Below are 23366 nucleotides of genomic sequence, written 5' to 3'. Positions count from 1 at the left end.
AAATGTGCGAAAGAGTAAATAATGGCATATTATGGCGTGCGATCACTCAAAGACATCTTGCAAACTCGGCGTAATATGCCAAAAATCACTCTAGTGATTAAATGTGAAAGTTTAGATAGAGTAATACAAATTCTATTTGAAGTATTTTGAAAATAAATTTTTGTATGCTGATGGGTTAATTAAATTTCTTCGAATATTTTATACATTTGCCATTGAGATTAGTTACCGATTTTTACTTTTAGCATAAATACAGAAAGAAATACTGCTGTAACATCCAATGTCTACTTATTATTTACTTTACCTAGAAATTGCAGATAGACAAAACATTGCAAATTTCATTACCCCAGAGTTCACTGATCGAAATTTTTGGCACAGTTGAGATTAGTGGTGTTAAAACAATGTTATTGTTTTATTATTTGAGATTTTTAAATGAAATTATTTTTTTAAGTCTGACCGGGTGTAAAATTTTTTTTTTTTTGTTACGGTAGTATTGCTTTCTTGTCACAAGGTTGCCTGCAATGTTCATTTTATACACTACCTTTAAAGTTATGGAATATCAAAGGTTTTATAAAGTACCATGTAATATTAAGTGAGTGGCTATTGCTGGCTTAAACGTTTGTCTGCTGCAGATGTGTTCAAAATTAGAACCAATCTTTAGATTGTAAGTTATATAATGATAAAATTGTTAGAAAAATTTATCCAACGAGGGTTTTCTATGAAGATGGCTCAGGATTGTATATGTAATTATAAAAAATTATCATTTTATGGCATGGATGAAATAGAAATTTGATAGAGCATCTTACAGTAGGCATGGAAATCCATTTATAAAATATAAGTTTCTCTATCCGATAAATTTGTTATTTTATCCGTGTGTGTGTCGTTACATCTAGCCATCTGTTTCTTGTAGAATAATAAATAAAAGTTTTTAATACATCTTTATTTACATGAAAAATACTCTACAAAATTAATTAAAATCTAGAAGAAAAACATTAAACATGCTTTCAGAAGAAATAAAAAAATATAATTTAATTATAAAATAATGTAAATCGATTTATCATTCCTTGTTATAGTAATAATATCAGAAATATTTAATTTTATTGATAATTAGTTGTAATAAATATAATTTGGGCGCAAATTTTATCATAACTATAAAAAAATATTTTACTGCGCAAATGTATTTTATATTTTTATTTGCAATAATAATCATTCTTAAATATTAACAATTTTATGTAATTTCTTTATCAAACATATAATAATTTGTGATAAATACAAAGTAGAAAAAAACAGGTGTACATAATGTTAAATACTGTAGATAAAAATTCCGGAATGTGAATGTGGAATTCTATCAACAAAACCTTGTACGAGATACAACTATATAAAGTTAGTTGTACAAATCACAGCGATGTTCTACCTCTTTAAATTATATATTTTATTGTATAATGTATTTCAGAATATACCAACTTGATTAAATAAACATTTTTTTTATTACATACTCTTTAAACCACTAAAATCATCATTTTATTAACTTACTAGGTTTGAAGTAAATTTGGGAGACACATTTGGAATAGCATAAAAAAGGTGCAAAACTTTGTATACACACAATATTTAAGGAAACTTGGTAAAATCTGTTTGTGTCCTTTTGATTTTTGGCAAGTTTCTGACACTTTTTATCTATGCTCTTTTGATCAAAAGGGCCAGTCGAAGTTTGACAAGTACTGTTCATATGTCCAAAATAAGATTGCACCGATCGTCAATTATGTTAATATATAAAAATGATATTTGAAACATCCCAACACTTGATAACCTATTAGGCCACTTGCATGCATTTTATAATGACATGGATAAAATCGTATGGAATAAAATCGTATGAAATAGAATATTATAGTTATTTTAATAATAAAATAAATAAATTCGTTTTTTAGCTCGCGTTGTCACTATATAAATAACCGAACATTTTCCAATTTTCTTGTATTTTTGTTTTTTGAAGTTGACTATTAACATTAATTCACTTATGTTTGCAACCTTCAAACATTGTTTTACGAAATTATAAAGAAATCTTTTCGATTATACAATTATGATTATACAATCTGTAATTATTTTTACCGTCCGCGCTCCCTGCAGTCATTTTCGGATTTTCTCTTTCATTCAGTCTTAAAAAAATAGAACTTTCTTTGAAAATTTGCTGCGAAAGGAAACGAAATTATAGTTTTTTCTCACTTGTTATTGTAAATATTATTTTTCAATGTGGTTTGATAATCAGAAATGCTCTTTTAATCGGTATTAGTTACATCAGTTCTCATATTGCAGAATCCCCACAATTTGGGTAATTTCCTACAAATTGGCAATCTGTTCCTAAGTGGTTGGCTTTTTTTAAAATAATTTTTGGCTGTCCGGAAGTGTCAAAAACACAGAATGTCTTGCAGAAAAAAAAGTGATGCAAGTGGCCTATGTAGTGATATTATTATTAGTCTTCAATTACTTTCAATAAAATTTTGATAAAAATGAATTTTTGTTTCCTTAATAAATAGAATCTAATGACAATAAATCATCTATATAAAATAAATTAATAATCCATTACTGTAAAAAATTGGTCTCCATTAACACGTAATATAAGAGTAATTGTGCATTAAAAATTTGGCATTTGGAATCAACATCAGACTTGGGTATCCTGCACTAGTGGTGTGTGGTCCCCCTACCTGGAGGCCCGAGGTAGGGGAGCGGGGGGGTCCTCCCCTGGGTGGTCCATGAGCCGCAAGATGGCCGCCTGGTCCCCCGAGTCCACGGGGGCCACGGATATGTCTCGGACAGCTCGGAACTTGCCGCAGTTGTTGAGGTGCTCGTTTTCGAGGCGGAAGAAGTTCCATATGAATCTCCTGATGTTTAAAAAAAAATAATATAATATGTACAAGTATTTTCATAGTAATGTTGTTTGTGTTCTCTCTACATCACTTAATTTTCTGATCTTATAACTTCTCCTGCCTGTAAAGTACTCAAAAGTCCCTATTGGATACAAAAAAACTGTATCTGTAGAACGCCGGCATATCCACATATAAATATACTAGTGGGATTTTTACCCTCGGTACATTTTTACTCGGAGGTGTAAGGTCACGGGAGCTCGGCGTTCCAAAGCAATGCATGCCACTGCTACCTACAAAGTTCCTGCAGGGTACCACAAAATTCCTCAGCAGTAACTACAATGTTCAAGTATAGTACCACAAAGTTTCTGCTCACTACCCACAAAGCTTCTGTGCAGTACCTATAAAGTTCCTGCACAGTATCCACGAAATTCCTGCGCAGTACCCACAAACGATGTGTTGATGTAACTTTGTCATTACATCATACCGGTAAGTTGGAATATATATTTAACAGATGCCTGATCCACAACTACAACACACAAACAGACCAATTACCTGAAGACCTCCAGCACGGCGAGGACGGTGACGATGAGATGAGAGTGCTTGTAGCCCGTCTCAGTGAAGGAGACCGACACGGCCCAGCAGAACCGTAACACCAGATCCTCCACTAGTCCGAAGTAGTAGAACCACTGGAATACACATACAATCTCTATTATTGGAGCATGCTTCGTGACCAGTTCATTCCAGAATATTCCTCTACCACATCTTTATTTTTAGATTGGTTTCGTTTATAGAAATTCAAATGTAACACTGTCATCAAATGGCCAATCACTGCCATTTTTTTTTTGACATTTAAAAGGTACGATTTCCTATTTTCGCCGTTTTTTTGCAGATTTTCCAATTTTTTTTTTAACATAAACTTAACACGGGGGGGGGGGTAACGTGAGGGTTAGTACCCAATCGTCACAAAACTGCACATCTGTACTCCTGTTATCCCAACTCTAGACAAAGTTTGCCGAAGGTCTGCGCGGAACATCAAATCAGCGGCATTCAAGAAAGTACTTTCAAAGAGAGGGGCAAGGAGTAGCGGGCACCCCCACCCGGACCGGACCCACGGGCCTGGCTGCCATTGAAGGGAGAATCTTTAAAAAGAGCAGTTCACCGACTGGAGACTGGACGTTACACTGGGATAAATATAACAAAAATACCTTCTTCATCTGAATTTAACTATAATTATTTTTGTATGCACATCTGTTTGAGGCACGAGGACTTCGCTTCCTATAACACTGGCGCTCGGCGTGATGAAGCCAATTTTGGAAATGACACAGCAAGCTGTGAATGGATTCCATAATTACAAGAACCGGATCATTTGGACCCACACATGAGGAATCTAACGATTAATTTCGGAGACAACCTGGAGCCAACAGCACACCATTGAATATTTTCCATCGCTGTGAGACCTCCATAAAATTACGTATGTTAACATAAAATTCATCAGTAATGAAGATACACTCTCTCTCTCTTGCCTTAATAATAGCATATATTCTAAGATCCATTCATGTACTCCAATTACATTAAAAGTGAGTTTTTATTTGTGAAATCACATGCCACAATTCCTCTCAACAAAATTAACATGCTTTACATTTTACACACCACAATTAAATGTGACAGGGGCTTGAGGAAAATAATTTCCCTTAGGGCCTATGTCATCTTTGGGAGTGCTGTGTGGAAGTCTTTTTGACGAGAGAAAGGAGTAAACATGGATCTTAAAGAGACCCGCGTTGTAGAAGGAAGGAACTCAAAAACGAAAGAAAAGACCCATTCTCATGTGACAAATGTCAATAGTATACAAATGTTGGGGGCGTATTTCCTGACTGCACTGGTAACGAAGGGATCAATGACACTAGTTCTTCAGAGCATCGTAGATTTTAAAAGTAAACAATGAAAGTAAAAGTACGTATACATTAATTTTATTGCAATTTAAATTTTTTATTTAAATTATAACTTTTTATAGTAAAATATCGTTTTTAACCTCTTTATTTTTCTCTCTTGAAACATAAACTAATTGTCACCTTATTTGAATATGTTTGTCATGATTCAATTAATTGTTTACGTTTTCTTTCAATACGATATCCACAGAATTTGACATTTTAATTATTCCATGCAAATTACGTGGATAATGATAAATATAATTTCGTAAACTTATATTCAAGTTCAAGATGGCTATCGTTTATCACACAAAAAAACTTTCGACCAACATTTTTTCACATCTCCCTCTAATACCTTAATAATCCTAGGTCATAGATATCTCTATCCCGCCGCAGTCATGTCCGAAAACACATAAAAAATAAATTTTGTATGATACTAAGCATACGTCAGACATGATAGTGTTTACCTCCTTTGTCTCTATGACAAAAAGAAAAAAAGGAGATTGGTTTGGGAAAGTATTTAAAGTGACCCACGGTAGGTACATAATATGATAGCTTCTCATTTGGACGCTAGATGGCACTGGAACGAATCAAAAAAACGTATGAATCTGCACGAATTAATAATTAATAACTAAATTAATAATCGGGTAGTTTGTTAAATCCTTTTTTTTATATCATTGCATAGTTATATTTTATACTATGGCAGCATATTTTTGAGAGGTCATTGACCAAATGACCTTTTTAGAAGAGCCGCCACTGCTTAAAAGGTAAAATGACACTAAGCTGCGCTATATAAATTCTATGTTATTATTATCAATACCACAATGATGACTTCAAGAAAGGGTGCAATCATCGATACGTAAGACATGCTCGGTGGATGGGTGCAATGCTGAAGATGTTGAAACATACTGACCGTAGAAGTGTAGACCGTCTCCTGGCGCAGCAGGGGCGTGTCTCCAGGGCTGGCGTCCAGCAGACCCCAGTCCAGGCGCACGTCCCACAGGTAGCCCGACAGGGCCGCCACACCGCCAAAACCAAGCCACACACCCAGCCAGGCACACTCGCCCAGGGTCTCCTGGGAATCTAAACACAGGGTTTATACAGTTTAAGTAGTAATGATAACATGCCTGCATCAATAATTTACGTTCACAAGATTTTCAAAAATATTATTGATCGGTGAGACGAGACGAGATGAAAACATGAGCCGCGTGGAGGTTACATCACCCATACATTTGAACGCAGCTAAAGGTCAAACAATAAACCATGAAAGTAATAATAATTACATATAAGAATTATTATAACCTCTCAGAAATGTAATATTACACATTACATTTATGAAACCTAATAAATTAAGTAATATTTATTTATTTATTTAAACGCCATAAAATGGCTTTTACAATAGAGTGATTACAGAACAAGTAATGTGTACACAAAAATATTATTAATAATAATAATAACATAACATTTATATAGCGCAGTTTTGTGTTGTTTCACTTCAAGTGCGCAAGATTATTACAAGTTATTCACTTGTTAATAGAAGTGTAGTTAAACAATACATAATTAAAAGAAATATCTACTAGTGTAGTATTAGTTGAATGAATTCTAGGTTTGTATAAGACCTGACAAATCGAGGTATGAGGTGTTTATGATAATGAATAGTAATTAATAAAAAGAAATTCTAGGCCTAGAATGTTATAATAACAGAGAATATTTTATTTGAACAGAATATTAATATGCATAAAAAAGTGACTTTTTGACAAAAGACTTTTTTCTGGCAAAATATTATAATAGAGTAATTAGTAGTGAGTTTATTGTTGCCTTCAAAATTAATTCTACTTGGAATAGCTGGGCAAGTATCGCAATTTGGCTTTAGTAAAAGTAATATAACAATATAAGCAATATAACACTTTAACTACGAACGTGAATGTCTCAGAAAATGTTCTCTTTGTGAGGTGTTCACGAAACACCAAGACATTTTAATACGCAGGTCTCAACAGAGATACTCAATTTGACCAATTAATAGTTCAAGCCTTAGCTATGTTTACTGGCCAAATCTAAGTAACCGGGTTCTCAAAATGGCTGATAGAGCGTAGCTAGTCCTGTTTTAACTCATACTATTCGAACATTTTTAATTTCGTCTTTCTGTAACTTGGTATGTTACGTTCCGGTTTCGGTTAAAGATGGTGACCATTTTAATGAGTTGTGCGCCGCAGTAGCCTATAGGATCAAAAATCATTCATCTGTATTAAGTAGCTATTCTGGGGAAAATACTTATGGTAGATTATATATTATTTTTGTAAAAAAAATTATAAACATTATCTTGTAAGAATGTACAATTTACAAAAATATAATTTTGCAAAAAACAAGTAAATTTTAGAAGAAAATTTTGGTTTTGAATTAATTAATTAAATAAGATAAAATTAGAAACATACTTTTCTTACGCGAGGTCCTAAATGTAAAGAATAATAAATATATATATTGTTATAATTCTTTTAGAAACTTACATTATTAAAATATGTAGGTACTAATAAAAAAATTATTATTACCTCCACTTTTACAGCAAAGTAATATCATTTCATCATTTTCTATTCCCTATGCACTTCGGCCTGACAACATAACCCAATTGGAGAAGACATAGACTCAATGGCTCTGGACAGCTGAGAGCAGTTGGAACTCTTGTGCGGTATTCACATTAAAAAATTGCCTAATAAGATAATCAAAGTATGACATACTAGGACAGTAGGTGCAAAGCGAAGCCAGCAGAAGCAGTAGGAACGAGAATGCATATTTGACTGCATTGGGCAGATGAGGAGAAGGCTCCCCGGTGTCCCTGAGACGGCGCAAGCACTGTAGGCAGCGCCACCAGGCCGGCAGAGCGGACACCAAGCCACTCACCCATGCTGGAAACAAACATTTACGCTATTTTTATGACACTGAGCGTTCCTCAAGGTTCGTTCTACAAGTCATCATTATTTTTTTAAATGTCAGGGACCAGAAATAACACGTAACCGGGAAAGACAGATAAAAGAGGATCTAAAAAATGGAGGCTTCAAATAACTGGCCTGGGCGAATATCTGGGAGTAGTACAGGAAAACGTGTAAGCTTAAAAATAAAGATTTATGCAATGTTAAAAAAATAGACAACTGGTGCAAACCTGCTAGCGATAATTATTTTGTAAAAATAAATCATTTTCAACAAGCAAACCACAGGCAAAACCAAGGACTACGATCATATAGTAATTCTTCTATTTCACAAGGATTGAAAAATAGTCCATTATTACGAAAAAACTAAAGGATGTATTTACATGGAGAGCTAGAGCAGTAATCAGCAGAGAAGAAGGCGTAACATAAGGTGAAATGAATATCCAGGAAAACAGGCACCAGCGAGGTGAGCTGCTCCGCCACCCAAAAGTCGGAGAAGCCCACGTAGAAGAAGGGAGCCAATACTATCCGCCCCTGGAAATAAAAAAAGTTAATACCGGAAATTAGGCGTTTGCTGATTAACTGAATGAGGCCAAAGAAATTATTACCTAACAAATACTTTTAACACACTAGCGAAAAACCATCCCGGACACAAAAATCAATAAAAAACAGTGGGATTCACGATTCTCTACATGGAAGGGCCACATCTCTTCACCTTGCTTCATCCAATATCTCAATTGTTAAATATAAAATATTGAATATAAACCTAGGTACATTGTATAATAAACCACCTTTTGAAATAGGGAAAGTCTTACAGACATTCCTCGGACGGTAAAATACTTATATAAGCTCTACACTCGGATTCCAAAGAGAAAAAATACTGGAAGGAAGAAGTGGGTAACGGTGTCATATTTACCAGAACTTTGAGCAGCCAGACTCTCCCCTCAAAATGTAGAACCCGCAACGGGTTGATCAGGAAGCCGAGAGTGACAATATAGAAACACAGCGGCGCAGTGACGTCCGTCAGGCCCAGCGCGCCGCGGTGCAGGTGCGCCAGACAAGCCAGCGTGCCCAGGGTGCCCATCGCGCCCGCCAGCGCGCCCGCATGTTGCTCCGACATGTTGTGGCGAGGGTCCAGGGAGAAGATCAGCACGTGGTTGACTCCGGACGTGCGCCAGCCGTACACGTTGCCGGCCCAAAGCCACAGGAACAGCACGAGAAGGAAAGGACCGCGGAAGAGGCGGAGAAAGACCGACCAATCCTCGGTCTTGCGGTGGTACATGGCTGGGAAATATTGACTCTATAAATTAATAATATGGACAAGAGTAATAAAAGAACTAAAACTTTAAGAGGTAAACCATTATTGAAAATATACGCCTGGTGTATCTTACTTTTGCAATCCCACAACTTTCAGAGTTTCAACGAAACTGCCGAGATTTTAAGTTGTGCAGATTGCAGAATCTATCCGGAACGGGCGCCAAATATGCGCCTGGTTTATTTAAATTACGCAATCCTCACAACTTTGAAGATATGTACACTGCAAGATCAGATTTAACAGGCGCAGGCGTCTAAAATACGCCTTTCAAACGCAATATGTAGGTATATAGGGTAATATAAGTAGTATAAGTAATCCTAACACCTTTGGAGTTGTGTACATTGAATCCTATTAAACAGGCTCCCAGTAAAATAAGTATAAGCGCCATTTTGGCCACACCATGAGGCGTTATACACGATATACAAATTGATAATACATCGGGAAATTGATGCAAGGAATGCCGATCGGCAGTGTGGTGGAGCCCTCATCCAAGAGTGTGAGCCAAGTTGTTATGGGCTGCAGTCAGCGGGCTAGTCCTAATGTTCTGGAGACCCCAGTTACCTGATAGCAGCACGACAATGGCCAGCGTGGTGAAACAGCCGCTGAAGAGGCCGAGGCGGAAGGTGGTCCAGGGCCCGCGGCGGTGCCCGAGGGGCGGCACGCGCAGGCGGCGCATGGCACGCGCGCGGTCCCCGCCCTCGAGCGCGCTGGACACGACGCGCTCCACCTCGGAGATGAGGCGGTCGATCTCCTTGCTGGTGTAGAAGTGGCTTGCCTCTACGCGCTCCGCCCGCCACTTTCCACCAAAGACGCTGTTCATCAACTGGAAGTGATTTAACAAATATAACATAGCAACAAAACCTCACAAATCTCTATTTCGAAACTTAAAATAGCTCTTAGTGAGGCAGGATCATCAGAACTTGATCAAGACGGGGGTCATCAAAAATACTAATTTCGGTTGTGCGTCTGGAACTTTGGTTCAACGATTTGTAGAACTCGGATTTGCTTGAATTTAAGCGTTTTATTTTCAAAATTGGAAGCGTTTTTTTGAGAATTCAGACAGAATTAATTTTAAGTATAAAATAATATTTTTTAAAGAAAATTATTTAAATTGGCATTTTAAAAATTGTTGAAAATTCAGACAATCCGTGATTTTTCACGGATCTGCGCTAGTGTACAAATAATTGCTGTAATGCTACACATCCTCGATGTTTACGTGTACTTACCTTCCTTATAAGCAGAGATGTGCTTTATTTCAAATAAATCCATTTCAAATGGAAATGCAAAATGGGTATTTTCCATTTTGCATTTTAAATGCTTTTCTCAATGCATTTTCCATTTTAAATGCTTTTTTGCAACATTCTTCCTACTATCTCCACTCATCTTTTTTTCATAAGCCCCAAATATCAGTCGGTCCTCAACCTCGCTATGAGAGATAATTTACATTTGTCAAGTTGCTCCCTGGTAGGAGCCCTGACAATTGAGTGATACCATTACAAAAAAGACTGATTCAAATACTGAACATGGGGCCATGACGCTGTAATATTAAATGTTAGATAGCAGTTTCTATGTTTTTACGTTGGCAACATTAGTCCTGCGCAAATTTTTTGTGGTTTCATAATCTGTAGTCGTGGTTGGATTTACCATCATGTAATATGTTTGTTCTACATTGAAGTCCAATATTAATGACAAAATTGTTTAAAAATTCAATAATTATTTTAATTGTTTGACCTGAGAAACCATTTTGCATTTTCAATGCATTTTGAAAATAGGTATTTTGCATTTTGCATTTGAAATGCTTTTCTAAAAACCATTTTGCATTTTGAATTTTCAAATGGAAAAGTTTTGACCCATTTCCATTTTGCATTTCAAATGGTTTTGGGTACCCATTTTGCACATCTCTGGTTATAAGAAACCAGTCAGATATATTTTCTTTTGGGAATTTCAAAGCAAATCTTTTTTCCAACACTTCTGAACAGGTTTTCTCAATGAGGTGTTCACGAAACATAAAGAACAGAAATACACATTTACATTAATTCAATCAAACGATTATCTCATACTCCACAGGAATAAAATTCATTTCAAAAGGTGCCAAAATTCAAGTTAGCTTTATCTGACGCGAATAGAGCTTGCAAGTTTTGCCTGCATCACCAAATACGAGTCTATGTCTCTGATTTAATAAGTCAATGTCAACTAGTTGTACCTATTCATTATTTATACAGCATACCAGTAATGGTGTCGGAATACAGTTTTAATGTTTAATTGGACGAATGCACAAAGCCAAAGCATCAATTTAACTAATCGACGAGTCGTGGAAGCAATAAGCATGCAATACTAACCAGTTGCTGACATATCAATGATGATAAATAATAATGTTGATTAATATGAAAATATCTTTATGATATTATTGTATTCGATATCCAATGTTTTGATTGTTAGCAAATTAAATTATTTTTATTTTTGTAATAACTTAGTGAGTAAAACCTCAAACTGTAATATTTAATTATTGAAGACAACATTAGCGATTCTTAAACGAAAATTTGAAACAGAAAAATTAGAAAAAGATAACCCTCGTCTGGGTCCGGTTCAAGTTTTAGATGTGACAGTATCTTTTGATTATCTTTTTGAAACATAGATGTCGATGCATTGGATGGTTTCGTAAAGATCGGCAATATTTTAGATTAATTGGAAAATTATTCATGAAATACGAAATTCGCGCCCGCATAATACTGATAATAATGTAAACAGTTTGTTTAAACAGCCTCTTTTCATTGTACCTAGAAGAAAGTTCGCAAATATTACTCAAATTACAGATGGGTACTGAAATAGACTTGGTAATTAAATTGAAACACTTTTGCCTGGTGACCTGAAAAACATTTCATTTAAAAAACAAAAAAATCATATGGCAATAACGCAACGATTGACACATTTTCAAAAATTAAGGAATTTACTTCGAATATCTGAATTTAAATGGCCGGCCGCGATGGAAATCGCTCCGGAATTTCAATTTACTCGGAAGTATATCTTATTTTTTACGAATTTACTTCAAATATCTGAATTTAAAGTGCCGGGCGCGATAGAATTTAAAGTGCCGGGCGCGATAGAAATCGGGTAAAAGGAGTATTATTACGAATTTGCTCCGAATACATTACCGGAATTTGATGGGGCGGCCGAGGAACTCCTTTTTCGGACATTTTTTTTCGAATTGAATCGCTAGTCTAAATTTAAACGGAATTGTTAAACATCGCTACGCACCCCAGTATCTTTGGGTATTTGCATTTGAATTTGCTGGGGACCGTGGGCATGTGTTTAAAACTTTTTGGAAGCTTTTGATACCTGTCGGTGTATGCACAAATACATTCAACCGTATCCTTTTTAAAATGATTTGCTGTTGTAAGAATAACTTGTAAAAATAATGGTGCGCTGACATTATATAAATGTACAGCCTTTACGTACACCTTTTATAATTCTTCTTCGATAGTCCTACTTATAAAAATGTGTTTTAGGAACCGATTGTTCTGTTGCTGAGAGATTTAGTTAGAAATCGGGCAGTCCAGGAGGTATTATCCGATTTCCAATTGATAAATTCGTAAATACGAAATTTGTATATGAACTATGGAATATCATTAGACTTTTTTATTAGAAGTATGAAGCATCCTCTATTAATGATACATAACTATAAAGAGTTATAGGTTGAGAAAGTAATTATTATCGAGCAATGCGAGATTCAGTCGGAACAGTAACAGACCTAATCACACACCTAAACACATCGCCCTTGAGATTATTTTTCACAAAAACGGCGCTACACAAAAATACAAATCATGGACAAGGGAGAGTACAAAATAAGTCGTATCGGGGGGGGTTGTCCTACCTTATCGTGCTTCTTGAGTATCTTGCGGAAGCCGGTGAAGTTGAGGTTCTGGTAGTTCTGCAGCAGCACGAGGCTGAGGTAGAACTCTGAGAAGGGCAGGCGCAGGCGGCGCACTCCCTTCCCGCCCTTTCCTCCCGCCCCGCCGCCATTGTTGGCTGACTCCCGCTCTTGCAGCTCGGATTGGAGACCAGCGTACTTCCGACTCGCCTCTGCTAGCTTTTCTGTGCCAAAATATTATTTATACAAACACACGAAACATACGCTCATACTGACAGTTTAGGAAAGAATCCATGAAAACACAAGAAAAGATATAAGAAATAGGATAGGATTTCTGTTTAGAGGGACAGCCAAAAAATATGTGATCTATTTATAGTTCCCATTTCTAGACCACAGAAAGTACAATCTGGTGAGTCAACCACGTGAAATTTAAAAAGTTGAGAGAGAATGTCCTCATACGAATAAGTAAGGAAATTTATTTTTTAGATAAATGGTGAAATTGTTGAAATCAAGTTGATATTAAACAATAAGATTTTAAATTTGTTTCATTTAATTTTTTTTAATGAACACTGATGACGAACAAGGTTTTTGTGAAAAAATGCAAAAAATAATTATTATTTGACGGACTATTACAATATGCTTTTTTATATTAATGTATTAACCTTTCGCTTGATTAACTATGTGGGGTAACTGCGTAACCCCACCATTACAATAAATTCTCCCAATAAACAAAATAAAATGACAAATTTAACTTCCCATTACGATTATGGTTATATTTATGGGGTAACTCAGAGATCCCAAAAGAGATCCCATGTTATATTTGAAATTTTATTTTAAAAAAACATTCAGAGCACTCGTTGAGAATGATCTTTGATTATCAGAGAAAAATGAGTGAGAGTAAGAAGTTGGATAGAGGATAGAGGTACCGGAGTAGAAGGTGTTTATCTTGGTGAGCTGTTCCTCACAGTAGTGGAAGAAGATCTCGTCGAAGTTAGTCAGGTACCTCTGACGGGGGGCGGCCGTAGCCTCCTCGGACTCGGGGGGCGCCAGTTCCATGCAGCTGTACAGCATCTCCTTCATCTCCTGCAGATGCATAAGGAAGCTTAAAATTAATTATTGTATGATGCTTCAACTACGCAATTTGTCCCAAAGTACAAACGCAATATCCCAAAACTCAACAAAAATAGAAGGACAATTTCTTTTAAAAGTTGCGCTAAAGAGTTTGTATAAACCAAGGCTGCCCAACCTTTTTAACAGATAGGCCAAATTGACGATTTTGAATCACTGGCGGGCCACTGAATACCTGACGGTTCCTATTTCCATGGGGGGGGGGGGGGTTGTTAGAGAATTTCTATAAAACATGATTCCCCACAAAAAAATTCAATATGAGTGCTCCCAACAAAATATTTTAAATCCATGGGGGGGGGGGGGTTGTTAGAGAATTTCTATAAAACGTAATTCCCCACAACGCAACGGACGCAAAAAATATTATATCAAAAACCGGTGTATTTTTGAACGTAAGTTCAACAGGTTAGATTTTTTCGTCGCTGATTTTCGTTCTGAGTAGCCTAAATAGCGATTGTTTGTTTTACCGCGGGCCCGCGACACTTTTTCAAATTGGCGGGTTTTTTGAAAATGGTTCACGCGGGCCACTTATAATTCGTTCGCGGGCCACTTTGTGGCCCGCGGGCCTGGGGTTGGGCAGCCTTGGTATAAACAGTCGAAAAATGTTATCTACAAAAAGACATACCAATAATTAGTATTGGCATGCTTTTTTGTAGATAACGTTATTTGACTTAAAGGCTTCGAATTATTGATATATTTTTTTGTAGATATCATTATTTGATTTTAAGGCCTAGAATTATTTGTATATTTTTGTAGATAACGTAGTTTGACTTTAAGCCTTCTAATTAGGTATTATTATCTAGCGGGGTTAATGTAAAAAAATACAACTTTTTCAAACTTCTTTGTTTTCTTCTCCCTGAAGTTTTGCGGTATAGTGTGAAATACTGTGTACGTATATTCCTCGAGGCGTAGCATATTTTGAATACTGTGTGCGTATATTCCTCGAGGCGTAGTATATTTTGAATACTGTGTGCATATATTCCTCGAGGTGTAGCATATTTTCAATACCGTGTGCGTATATTTCTCGAGGCGTAGCATATATTTAATACTGTGTTCGTATATTCCTCGAGGCGTAGTATATTTTTAATACTGTGAGCGTATATTCCTCGAAGTGTAGCATATTTTCAATACCGCGTATATTCCTCGAGGTGAAAACAACTATTAGATGCCTCGAACTGGGTCGTGTTGAGACCTTTGTAGTTCTGAGTTTGTAGGACCTAGTTATCCTTTACTTCTAGAGGCGATAAGGTGCACCAGATAGGCTATTGTAAGAACCTTGGCTTAATTTCTTATAATTAAATTATAATATGTAAATGACATCCTCAGAACGGGAGATCCCAGTGAGGATATCATTATCTCCACATGTTACTAAGAAAAGAAGACAATAAATCATTATTATAACAATTTCAGATCTCCCTATGTTAAGTATCCAGCTTTTTATTTGAGATTTAAATGTTAAAGTGTTGAGGTTTTTGAGTGTGAGTGGTATTTTATTATAGAGTTTAATACTATGATATAAAAAGCTTTTTTGCCCAAAAGTTGCATTAGTAGTTATTTGTTGGATATGTTTTTGACCAAGAGATCTAGTGTTTCTATTGTACGTGTTTGTTGTTATTTCTTGTGTTTTGTGCTTATGAATGTAAATGAGTATAGTTTTAGAATATAGTTGTTTAATTGACATGATGTTAAGATTGGTGAAGATTTCTTCAGTGCTAGTTCTTACAGGAACTTTCAGTATAATTTTCATTATGGCTTTTTGAGTTTTAATTAGTGGATTTAGTATATTTTTGTTTGCACTCCCCCATCCGATAATACCGTATTCTAACAGTGATTGGCAGAGAGCCATGTAGATTTTGATTAAGTCTTTTTTAATGAGCACATTTCTGATAGTTTTGAAAAAATAACTTAATTTTATTATCTAAATAGCTAATGTGATTGGTCCATTTTAAATTTCCATCTATTTTTAGACCTAGATACGTTATATGGTCAACGTTTTCTAATGAGGGACAATTACAATGCTCATTTAAGTGATGCGGGCTATGAATTTTCAAGTTAAGGTTTTCTTCAGAGTTTTTTGTATTTTTTTTATTTTTAAAGTGATGAATTTGGTTTTATTAGCATTTAGTTTAAGTGAATGGTAGTCTAGCCATTTTTTAATCCTGTTTAGTGTGTCTTCTGCTTTCTTAAATGTTTCTGTTCAATTATTCCCATTTATAAGGAGAACAGTATCATCCGCAAAACTGATGATTTCTCCGTCACATTCTATGTGGCATAGATCATTAATGTAAATTAGGAACAGAATCGGAACCAGAATACTTCCTTGAGGCACCCCGAATTCGACATCAATGCACTCACTGGTTATGTTGTTAAGTTTCACAGTTTGCTTTCTATTTCCCATGTAGCTTTTAAATAATATCAGTTCATTATCAGTGATCCCTATGTTCTCTAGTTTTTCAAAAAGATGTTAGTGATTTATTGTGTCGAAGGCTTTAGAAAGGTCGAGAAATAATCCAATGCATTTTTTATGTGAATCTAGAGAATTTTTAATATATTCAATTACAAAGGCTATGGCGTTGGATGTTCCTAGATTTTTTCTGAAACCAAATTGTTTTGGTGATAATAGTTTATTTGATTCTAGGTAATCGACGAGTTGAGTTTTAACTGTTATTTTTAAGATTTTAGATAATGTATTCAGAATTGTGATTGGTCTGTAGTTATTGATATCTGTACGATTTCCCGATTTAAAGATAGGTGTAATAGTCCCTATTTTGAGTTGTGATGGAAATCTGCTTTCCGTAATAAATTTGTTTATTAGAAAGAGTATCGGTTCGGTAATTTATCTTGTATAAATTTTAATGTTTTCATTGTGATTTCATCACTACCAGATGAAGATGTTGGTTTGAATTTAGAAAATATTAGTATTAGTTCTTGTTTAGTGATTTGTTTTAGAGCAAATTTAAACCTTTGTGGATTTGGGTGTTTGTTTTTGAGATAAAACAAAATACCATTTATTATTTCGTACTGCACAGTAAATAGTACTTAATATATTAAAGATAGGTTATATTGTAGTTTATATATGACTGAATAACTTTGCTATTTATTTGTAGACATCGGATAACATGTATTTGATTAATGTTTGAACGTTTTTGGTCATTACTACATTTTGAGTCTTTTCCGTCATTAATGACTTTTTTTATTAGTTTCTATTGCAAAGTTAGGTTTAATGTATAATATATAAGAATCCATTCAAATTTTTTCATAGTGTCTCACTAAGAATTGTTCAACTCCTCACTTGGGTTTCTTGTTCTGAGGAGGGCTGTAGTTTTTTGTTGTGTATAAAGCTTCGGGCTTTTAGACACAGATGGCAGTGCTCTTAGTTTTAGCCTCCGACGACAGAGGGCGTCTCAGCTTCAGGTTAGGTTTCATTTGGAATCCCTCTGGGAGACCGAATCTAGCTAGGACCGATAAAGGTTGACCAACGCGGTTATATTGTACACGCGATATTCTAAATAAACCAGTTAATAACAAGTAACCTATTTATTACTGAAAGAGGTATCTTCCATCCAAGGAGTGTTGGAAGTCTGTGGCAAGAAGTCCACGGCTGACTACCCTGAAGGGTAGAACATCACAGCTGGCGCAGTCGAAGGATAACTGGAGAATTTTTTTTTGTTGTCACACGGCAGCAAAATTTTGTCAACCGGGAACGTGAGGGCTAACTCACGGGGTGACTTCCAATTGTGTTTTCCTTCGTGGAGAAGGGAGACAAGATTGGTTATCCAGGGCCGTGGAGGCCTAGGATCGACGTTTTCTGTTCTAGGAATTAAGAGGCAATTTACCAGAGGACCATTTTAACAAAGGAAAATAATCCATTGCCAAGGCGAGCGGTGGAGCTAATTTGGAACGATAAAACATTGCCAGGACGTGCGGTGTTTGCAGCATCTATCTATTGCCAAGGCGAGCGGTGGATAATAACAACTTTTGAAGGAATTTCTGGAAGATTGGCGGCGCAGAGAAGAGTTCCTGAGTTAAGTAGTTGTTTTTTTTGTTGGAGGTTATTGTTCCGGGTTTTGTTTTTTTTCTTGTGTGTTTTTATTGTGGTCTGTGCTTCGTGTAGATATGGAATCGGGAAGAATTCCGAGTTTTAATCACCTCGAGGGAGATTGGTTCGTGTTTAAGCTTCGTCTAGAACAGTTTTTCGTTATAAATGATGAGATTAACGCGGATAAAAAAAGGGCGTTTCTGTTAAATCTTTTGGAGCCGGATACACTCTCTTTGTTGATAAATTTGTGTTTTCCACTTAGAGTTACGGACGTTTCATTTGAAAAATTATGGGCACTTCTTGAAAAACATTGTAGTAAAAAGCGTTCAGTATTCAAAGAACGCGAAGTATTTTTTTCAGCAAGACAAGAGGCGGGCGAATCCATTAAAGATTTTGGGGTTAGATTACGGTCTTTGTCAACTTATTGTGAGTTTGAAGCTAGGTTGGAGAAAAATTTAGTAGATATGTTTGCCATTGGATTATTACCGGGTTGCATTAAAGACAAGATTTACTTGGAAGGGCTGAAATTGTCACTTAGCGAACTAGAGGAAATAGCTAATAGTATGTCAGTTTTAGACGTTCCAAATAATTCAGTTAAATCAGAGGTTAACATCATCAGTAAGAACACTAGCAATAGGCATTTTTCTAAGGGCAATAAACAAAAGTTTGCCGCGAGTTCATCTGTAAACAAACCGACGTATACAGTACCATCGGGTGCGAAAACCCAGTGCCGAATTTGCAAGAAAACGGGTCATTGTACTAATTCATGCAAATTTCGCAATGCGAGATGCTACAAATGCAATGAAGTAGGTCATCTGCAAAAATATTGTGTGAATAATAACTTTTCAAATAGTGTAAATCCAATTGTTGAGGATTTTTGTTGTAATAATCATGTGATAGCTTCAATAAAACCGTTCACAGCAGACATTATAATTAACGACAAGCATTTTAGAGCGATGGTCGATTCGGGATCTTCGTTAAGTGTAATGCAGGAAGAAATCTTTAAGCGTCATTTTGGTTCATTAAAATTATTGGCGGATAACCGTATCATTACTGGGTACGCAGGGAATCCTTTGAAAGTTATTGGCAAAGTTATTTTTGACGTGAAGTTCAAAAATAAAAACAATAATGTTACATTTATAATTGTTGCGGGAGGTTCAGATCTAATTGTAGGTAGAGATTTCATGGATATTTTTGGGTTAGAAATCGCTTCAGTACAAAATACAATTAATTCGGTGGACCCTGAAGAGGAATATAAGGATAATTTTATTCGTGAATTTCCGGACGTTTTTACTGAAAAGCTGGGTAAATTTAATAAATTTAAGGTGTCTTTTAAGGTTAATAAAGATGCGAGTCCAATTTTTTTTAATGCTAGGCCGGTTCCCTTTTCAATTAAAGAAAAAATTGAGGCGGAATTAAAGTCTATGGTAAAAGACGGGATAATATCACCGGTAACGAGTAGCAATTTTGCATCACCGATAGTACCTGTCGTAAAGAAGAACGGTAACATTAGGGTTTGCGCTGACTTCAAAAGAAGTCTTAATCTGATTACGAATTTGGAAAAATATCCATTACCCAAGATAGAAGAGGTTATTCATAAGATAAGTTCAGGTAAATTATTTGCGAAACTGGATCTAAAACAAGCATACTGTCAGTTAGAATTGGAGGAACATTGTAAAAGATTTACATGCATTAATACGCATTTGGGATTATTCCAGTTTAATAGGCTGGTCTTCGGTTTTAAATCGGCACCGGCAATTTTTGCGAGAACTATAGCAAGTTGTTTGCAAGATTTAAAAGGCGTGGCATTTTATTTAGATGACATTATAATTTCAGGGATCAATGAGCGGGATCTCGAGAATAATATTCGCGCGGTGTGTAATCGCTTAAGAGAATGTGGTTTATGCGTCAATACGGAGAAATGTGATTTTTTTGTTAAAACAATTGATTTTTTAGGATACGTAATTTCGGAAAAGGGTATTCAACCTCAAAGTGACAAATTAGAAGCTATTAAAAAAGCACCGTATCCAGCAGATGTTCAACAATTAAAAAGTTTATTAGGATTTTTTAATTTTTATAGGAATTTCATTCCGAATATGTCTTCAATCTGCGAACCGTTACATAATCTCTTAAAGAAAAATACGAGGTTTGAGTTCGATCAGAGGTGTTCAGACGCTGTGGACAAGATTAAATGCCTAATGAGTAGTAATAGGATACTAACGAATTACTTTCCTAATTTACCTATTAAGCTATATACTGATGCAAGTAGCTCGGGGCTCGGAGCTTCCTTGTTCCATAGTTTCGCGGATGGATCGTTGAGACCAATTGAATTTGCGTCTAGAAGTTTAACAAGTGCGGAAAAAAAATACAGCATCCTTGATTTGGAAGCTTTGGCTATTGTTTTTGGGTTAAACAAGTTTTTTCGCTATTTATATGGAAGAGAATTTACATTATGTGTAGACAATATGCCACTAATGAGGATTTTAGGAGAAAATAAACATATACCGGTGTTAGCAGCTAATCGGTTGCAACGTTATGGGATCATCTTGGCAGGGTTCTCATACAAAATTGAGTACGTCAAATCAGCTAATAATCATGCGGATTATTTATCGCGTTTGCCGTTGGTAAACTCAGAGGAAAAATCGGAAGACGATCTAGGTTCCGATTTCATAGGCTATATAGAAAAGTGTGAACACTTAGATGTAAAGCGTATAGTCGCAGCGACTTGCTCAGACCCAGAAATTCAAGGAATTTTAGGGCATCTTCGTAGAGGGTGGCCCAAGTGGGTAAATCGCAACAGTTTTTTTATGGAAATTCTGGATTAAAAGGAATGAATTATCTATTGAAAATGATTGTTTGTTTTGGCAACATAGAATTATAATTCCAAGTTCACTTCAGAATATAGTTTTAGATTTGTTACACAGATCGCATTTGGGCATTGTAAAAATGAAGGGATTAGCCAAAGGTTATTTTTGGTGGCCGTCAATGAACAAGGACTTAGAGAAAATCGTTCAAAGTTGCAAAGATTGTGCAGCAGTTAGGCCGTTACCACCTAAGAGTCATTTATCAGTCTGGCCTAATTCAGGATCAGCATGGAAGAGGCTGCATCTGGATTATTGTGGGCCAATTTCGGGGAAAATGTTTTTAGTTATTTGCGACGCTTTCTCAAAATGGGTAGATTGCGTGGAAATACCGAAAGCAGACTCAAGTCATACGATTAATGAGTTGAAGAGAATTTTTTCAAATTTTGGGTACCCGGACTGTATTGTAACTGATAATGGAACCGTTTTTACTAGTCAGGAGTTCAAAGATTTCTTAGAGTATAATAATATTGAGTTTTTAACAACGCCAGTGCGTCATCCCCAAAGCAATGGGCAGGCAGAAAACTCGGTAAAAACAGTGAAGAATTTTTTAAAGAAAATTCTTGTTAATAACGTATTTAAGTCAAATTATAAAGATAGATTATATGAATTTTTAAGTGATTATAGAAATATTCCACATTCCACAACTGGAATTGAACCCTCAGTGCTAATGTTTGGTAGGAGATTAAAATCAACCTTTAGTAGCCTTTTACCTAAAAGTTTTGAAGGAAACGTAGCAACCTCGACAGAGAATTTAGCGAATGCGAATATTAATAAAGGTCAAGAAAATCAGTTTAGGAATTTCGGTGGGGTTGTTTGTAGAAGTTTTCAGATAGGTCAGAAGTGTTTAGCGAGAGACTTCAGACAAGTGAATAAATGTTCTTGGGCAAAAGGAATTGTTGAAAAAAGACTGGGAAAAAAACTGTATATTATTAAAATTGTGGGGACACAGATGTCGTGGAAAAGGCATATTGATCAACTGAGAGGATGTCCGCAGCATAGAGAGGAAGAGGCAGAGAGTGAACCTTTCGCGTCTGATATGACGAAATGCTGGGCTAATGAGGTTGACACGTCACTCCTTTTGAGAGATTTTAACCGGAGTTCTCTTGATTTCAGGTCTCCAGGGAGAAACAGAAGCCCACCACAAAATGAACCAGCACCATGGGCGGGACGACTTCGTCCCAGACGTCTTTGAAATGACCTCCAGGGAAAGAATCAGCTACTTATAGAGTCAACATCTTTTTGGAGTAGAATCAGTGCTTAATGAATTATTTAATTTTGTGTGTAATGATATATTTTCAAATATTTAGTTCTTGATTTTAATAATATTGATTTTAGTGACATCTGTTTGCGATTGTATAGATTGGTGATTTTAAAAATAATACTGTAACAATGAAATATCGTAGACAGGTTTCTAGTTAGCAGGGGGAAGATGTTGTGTATAAAGCTTCGGGCTTTTAGACACAGATGGCAGTGCTCTTAGTTTTAGCCTCCGACGACAGAGGGCGTCTCAGCTTCAGGTTAGGTTTCATTTGGAATCCCTCTGGGGGACCGAATCTAGCTAGGACCGATAAAGGTTGACCAACGCGGTTATATTGTACACGCGATATTCTAAATAAACCAGTTAATAACAAGTAACCTATTTATTACTGAAAGAGGTATCTTCCATCCAAGGAGTGTTGGAAGTCTGTGGCAAGAAGTCCACGGCTGACTACCCTGAAGGGTAGAACATCACATTTTTAAACTTTTGTATTTAGTTTCAAGTTGTCTTTATATCGTCTTATAATTTTTGTAAGTTGAATATCACTTTGTTATCTCAGCCATGTTTTTACTTTTGTTTTAAATACATATATTCATTTACGTTATTTTTTTGTTTGATTTGGTAGAGCATTGTATAATTTCGTAGCATAGAATTTAATATTTATCTGTCCAAAAGATTTATTCAAACTAAGAGTAACCAGTATATTTAATTGAGTATTTATGTTGGGCAGTGGAGTATTCAGATATACATAAATATATGTATTTTAAATTAAATATTTTTTTAATAAAGTTTTTATGCATTTTAGACTTTAAGAATTGTCTTTAGTACCCTTTTTTGGGTTATGTTGAGCCGCTCTGTGTGAGTGCTCAAGAGCCCCAAGCAGTTATCCCGTACTCTATTAGTGATTGACACAAAGCGAAGTACACTTTTTAAATGTCGTTTATGATGAGGATATTACGGATGTTTCTAAAGAAGTATAAGTACCTGGTGAGTTTTTTTTTGTAATTACGTCAATGTGTGAGTTCCACCTGAAATTTTCATCGATTTTAATTTTAGAGATAACATTTACGGTTTTGTTGTTTCTTTACTAAAAAAAATATTCGGTAAATATTTCCCTAACTACAGAACTTTTAATAGGCACAGATTGTGGAAATTACACTTCGTTTTAAGTTAATTACTACAAGAAACTACTA

The 23366-nt window shown here is 35.6% G+C and overlaps 1 protein-coding gene across 1 annotated transcript in view; it reads right to left on the bottom strand.

Annotated features, from left to right (window-relative positions):
* Nucleotides 1-2692: 2692 nt before the first annotated feature.
* Nucleotides 2693-23366, bottom strand: part of LOC149420572 (solute carrier family 53 member 1-like) — a 28622-nt gene continuing 7948 nt past the window's right edge. Inside the window, exons 2-10 of the mRNA XM_089636385.1 lie at nucleotides 13814-13970; nucleotides 12891-13111; nucleotides 9581-9842; nucleotides 8621-8988; nucleotides 8088-8238; nucleotides 7516-7683; nucleotides 5697-5866; nucleotides 3411-3544; nucleotides 2693-2873 (exon numbers count right to left, since the gene is read on the bottom strand). Coding sequence (XP_089492511.1) covers nucleotides 2693-2873; nucleotides 3411-3544; nucleotides 5697-5866; nucleotides 7516-7683; nucleotides 8088-8238; nucleotides 8621-8988; nucleotides 9581-9842; nucleotides 12891-13111; nucleotides 13814-13970 — 1812 coding nt within the window. The remainder of the gene's footprint in view (nucleotides 2874-3410; nucleotides 3545-5696; nucleotides 5867-7515; nucleotides 7684-8087; nucleotides 8239-8620; nucleotides 8989-9580; nucleotides 9843-12890; nucleotides 13112-13813; nucleotides 13971-23366) is intronic.

This window comes from Hesperophylax consimilis, chromosome 10 (genome assembly GCF_061612785.1).
Source record: "Hesperophylax consimilis isolate HC1 chromosome 10, BYU_Hcon_1.0, whole genome shotgun sequence".
Taxonomy (NCBI): domain Eukaryota; kingdom Metazoa; phylum Arthropoda; class Insecta; order Trichoptera; family Limnephilidae; genus Hesperophylax; species Hesperophylax consimilis.
This window is presented reverse-complemented; position numbering and strand designations above follow the sequence as displayed.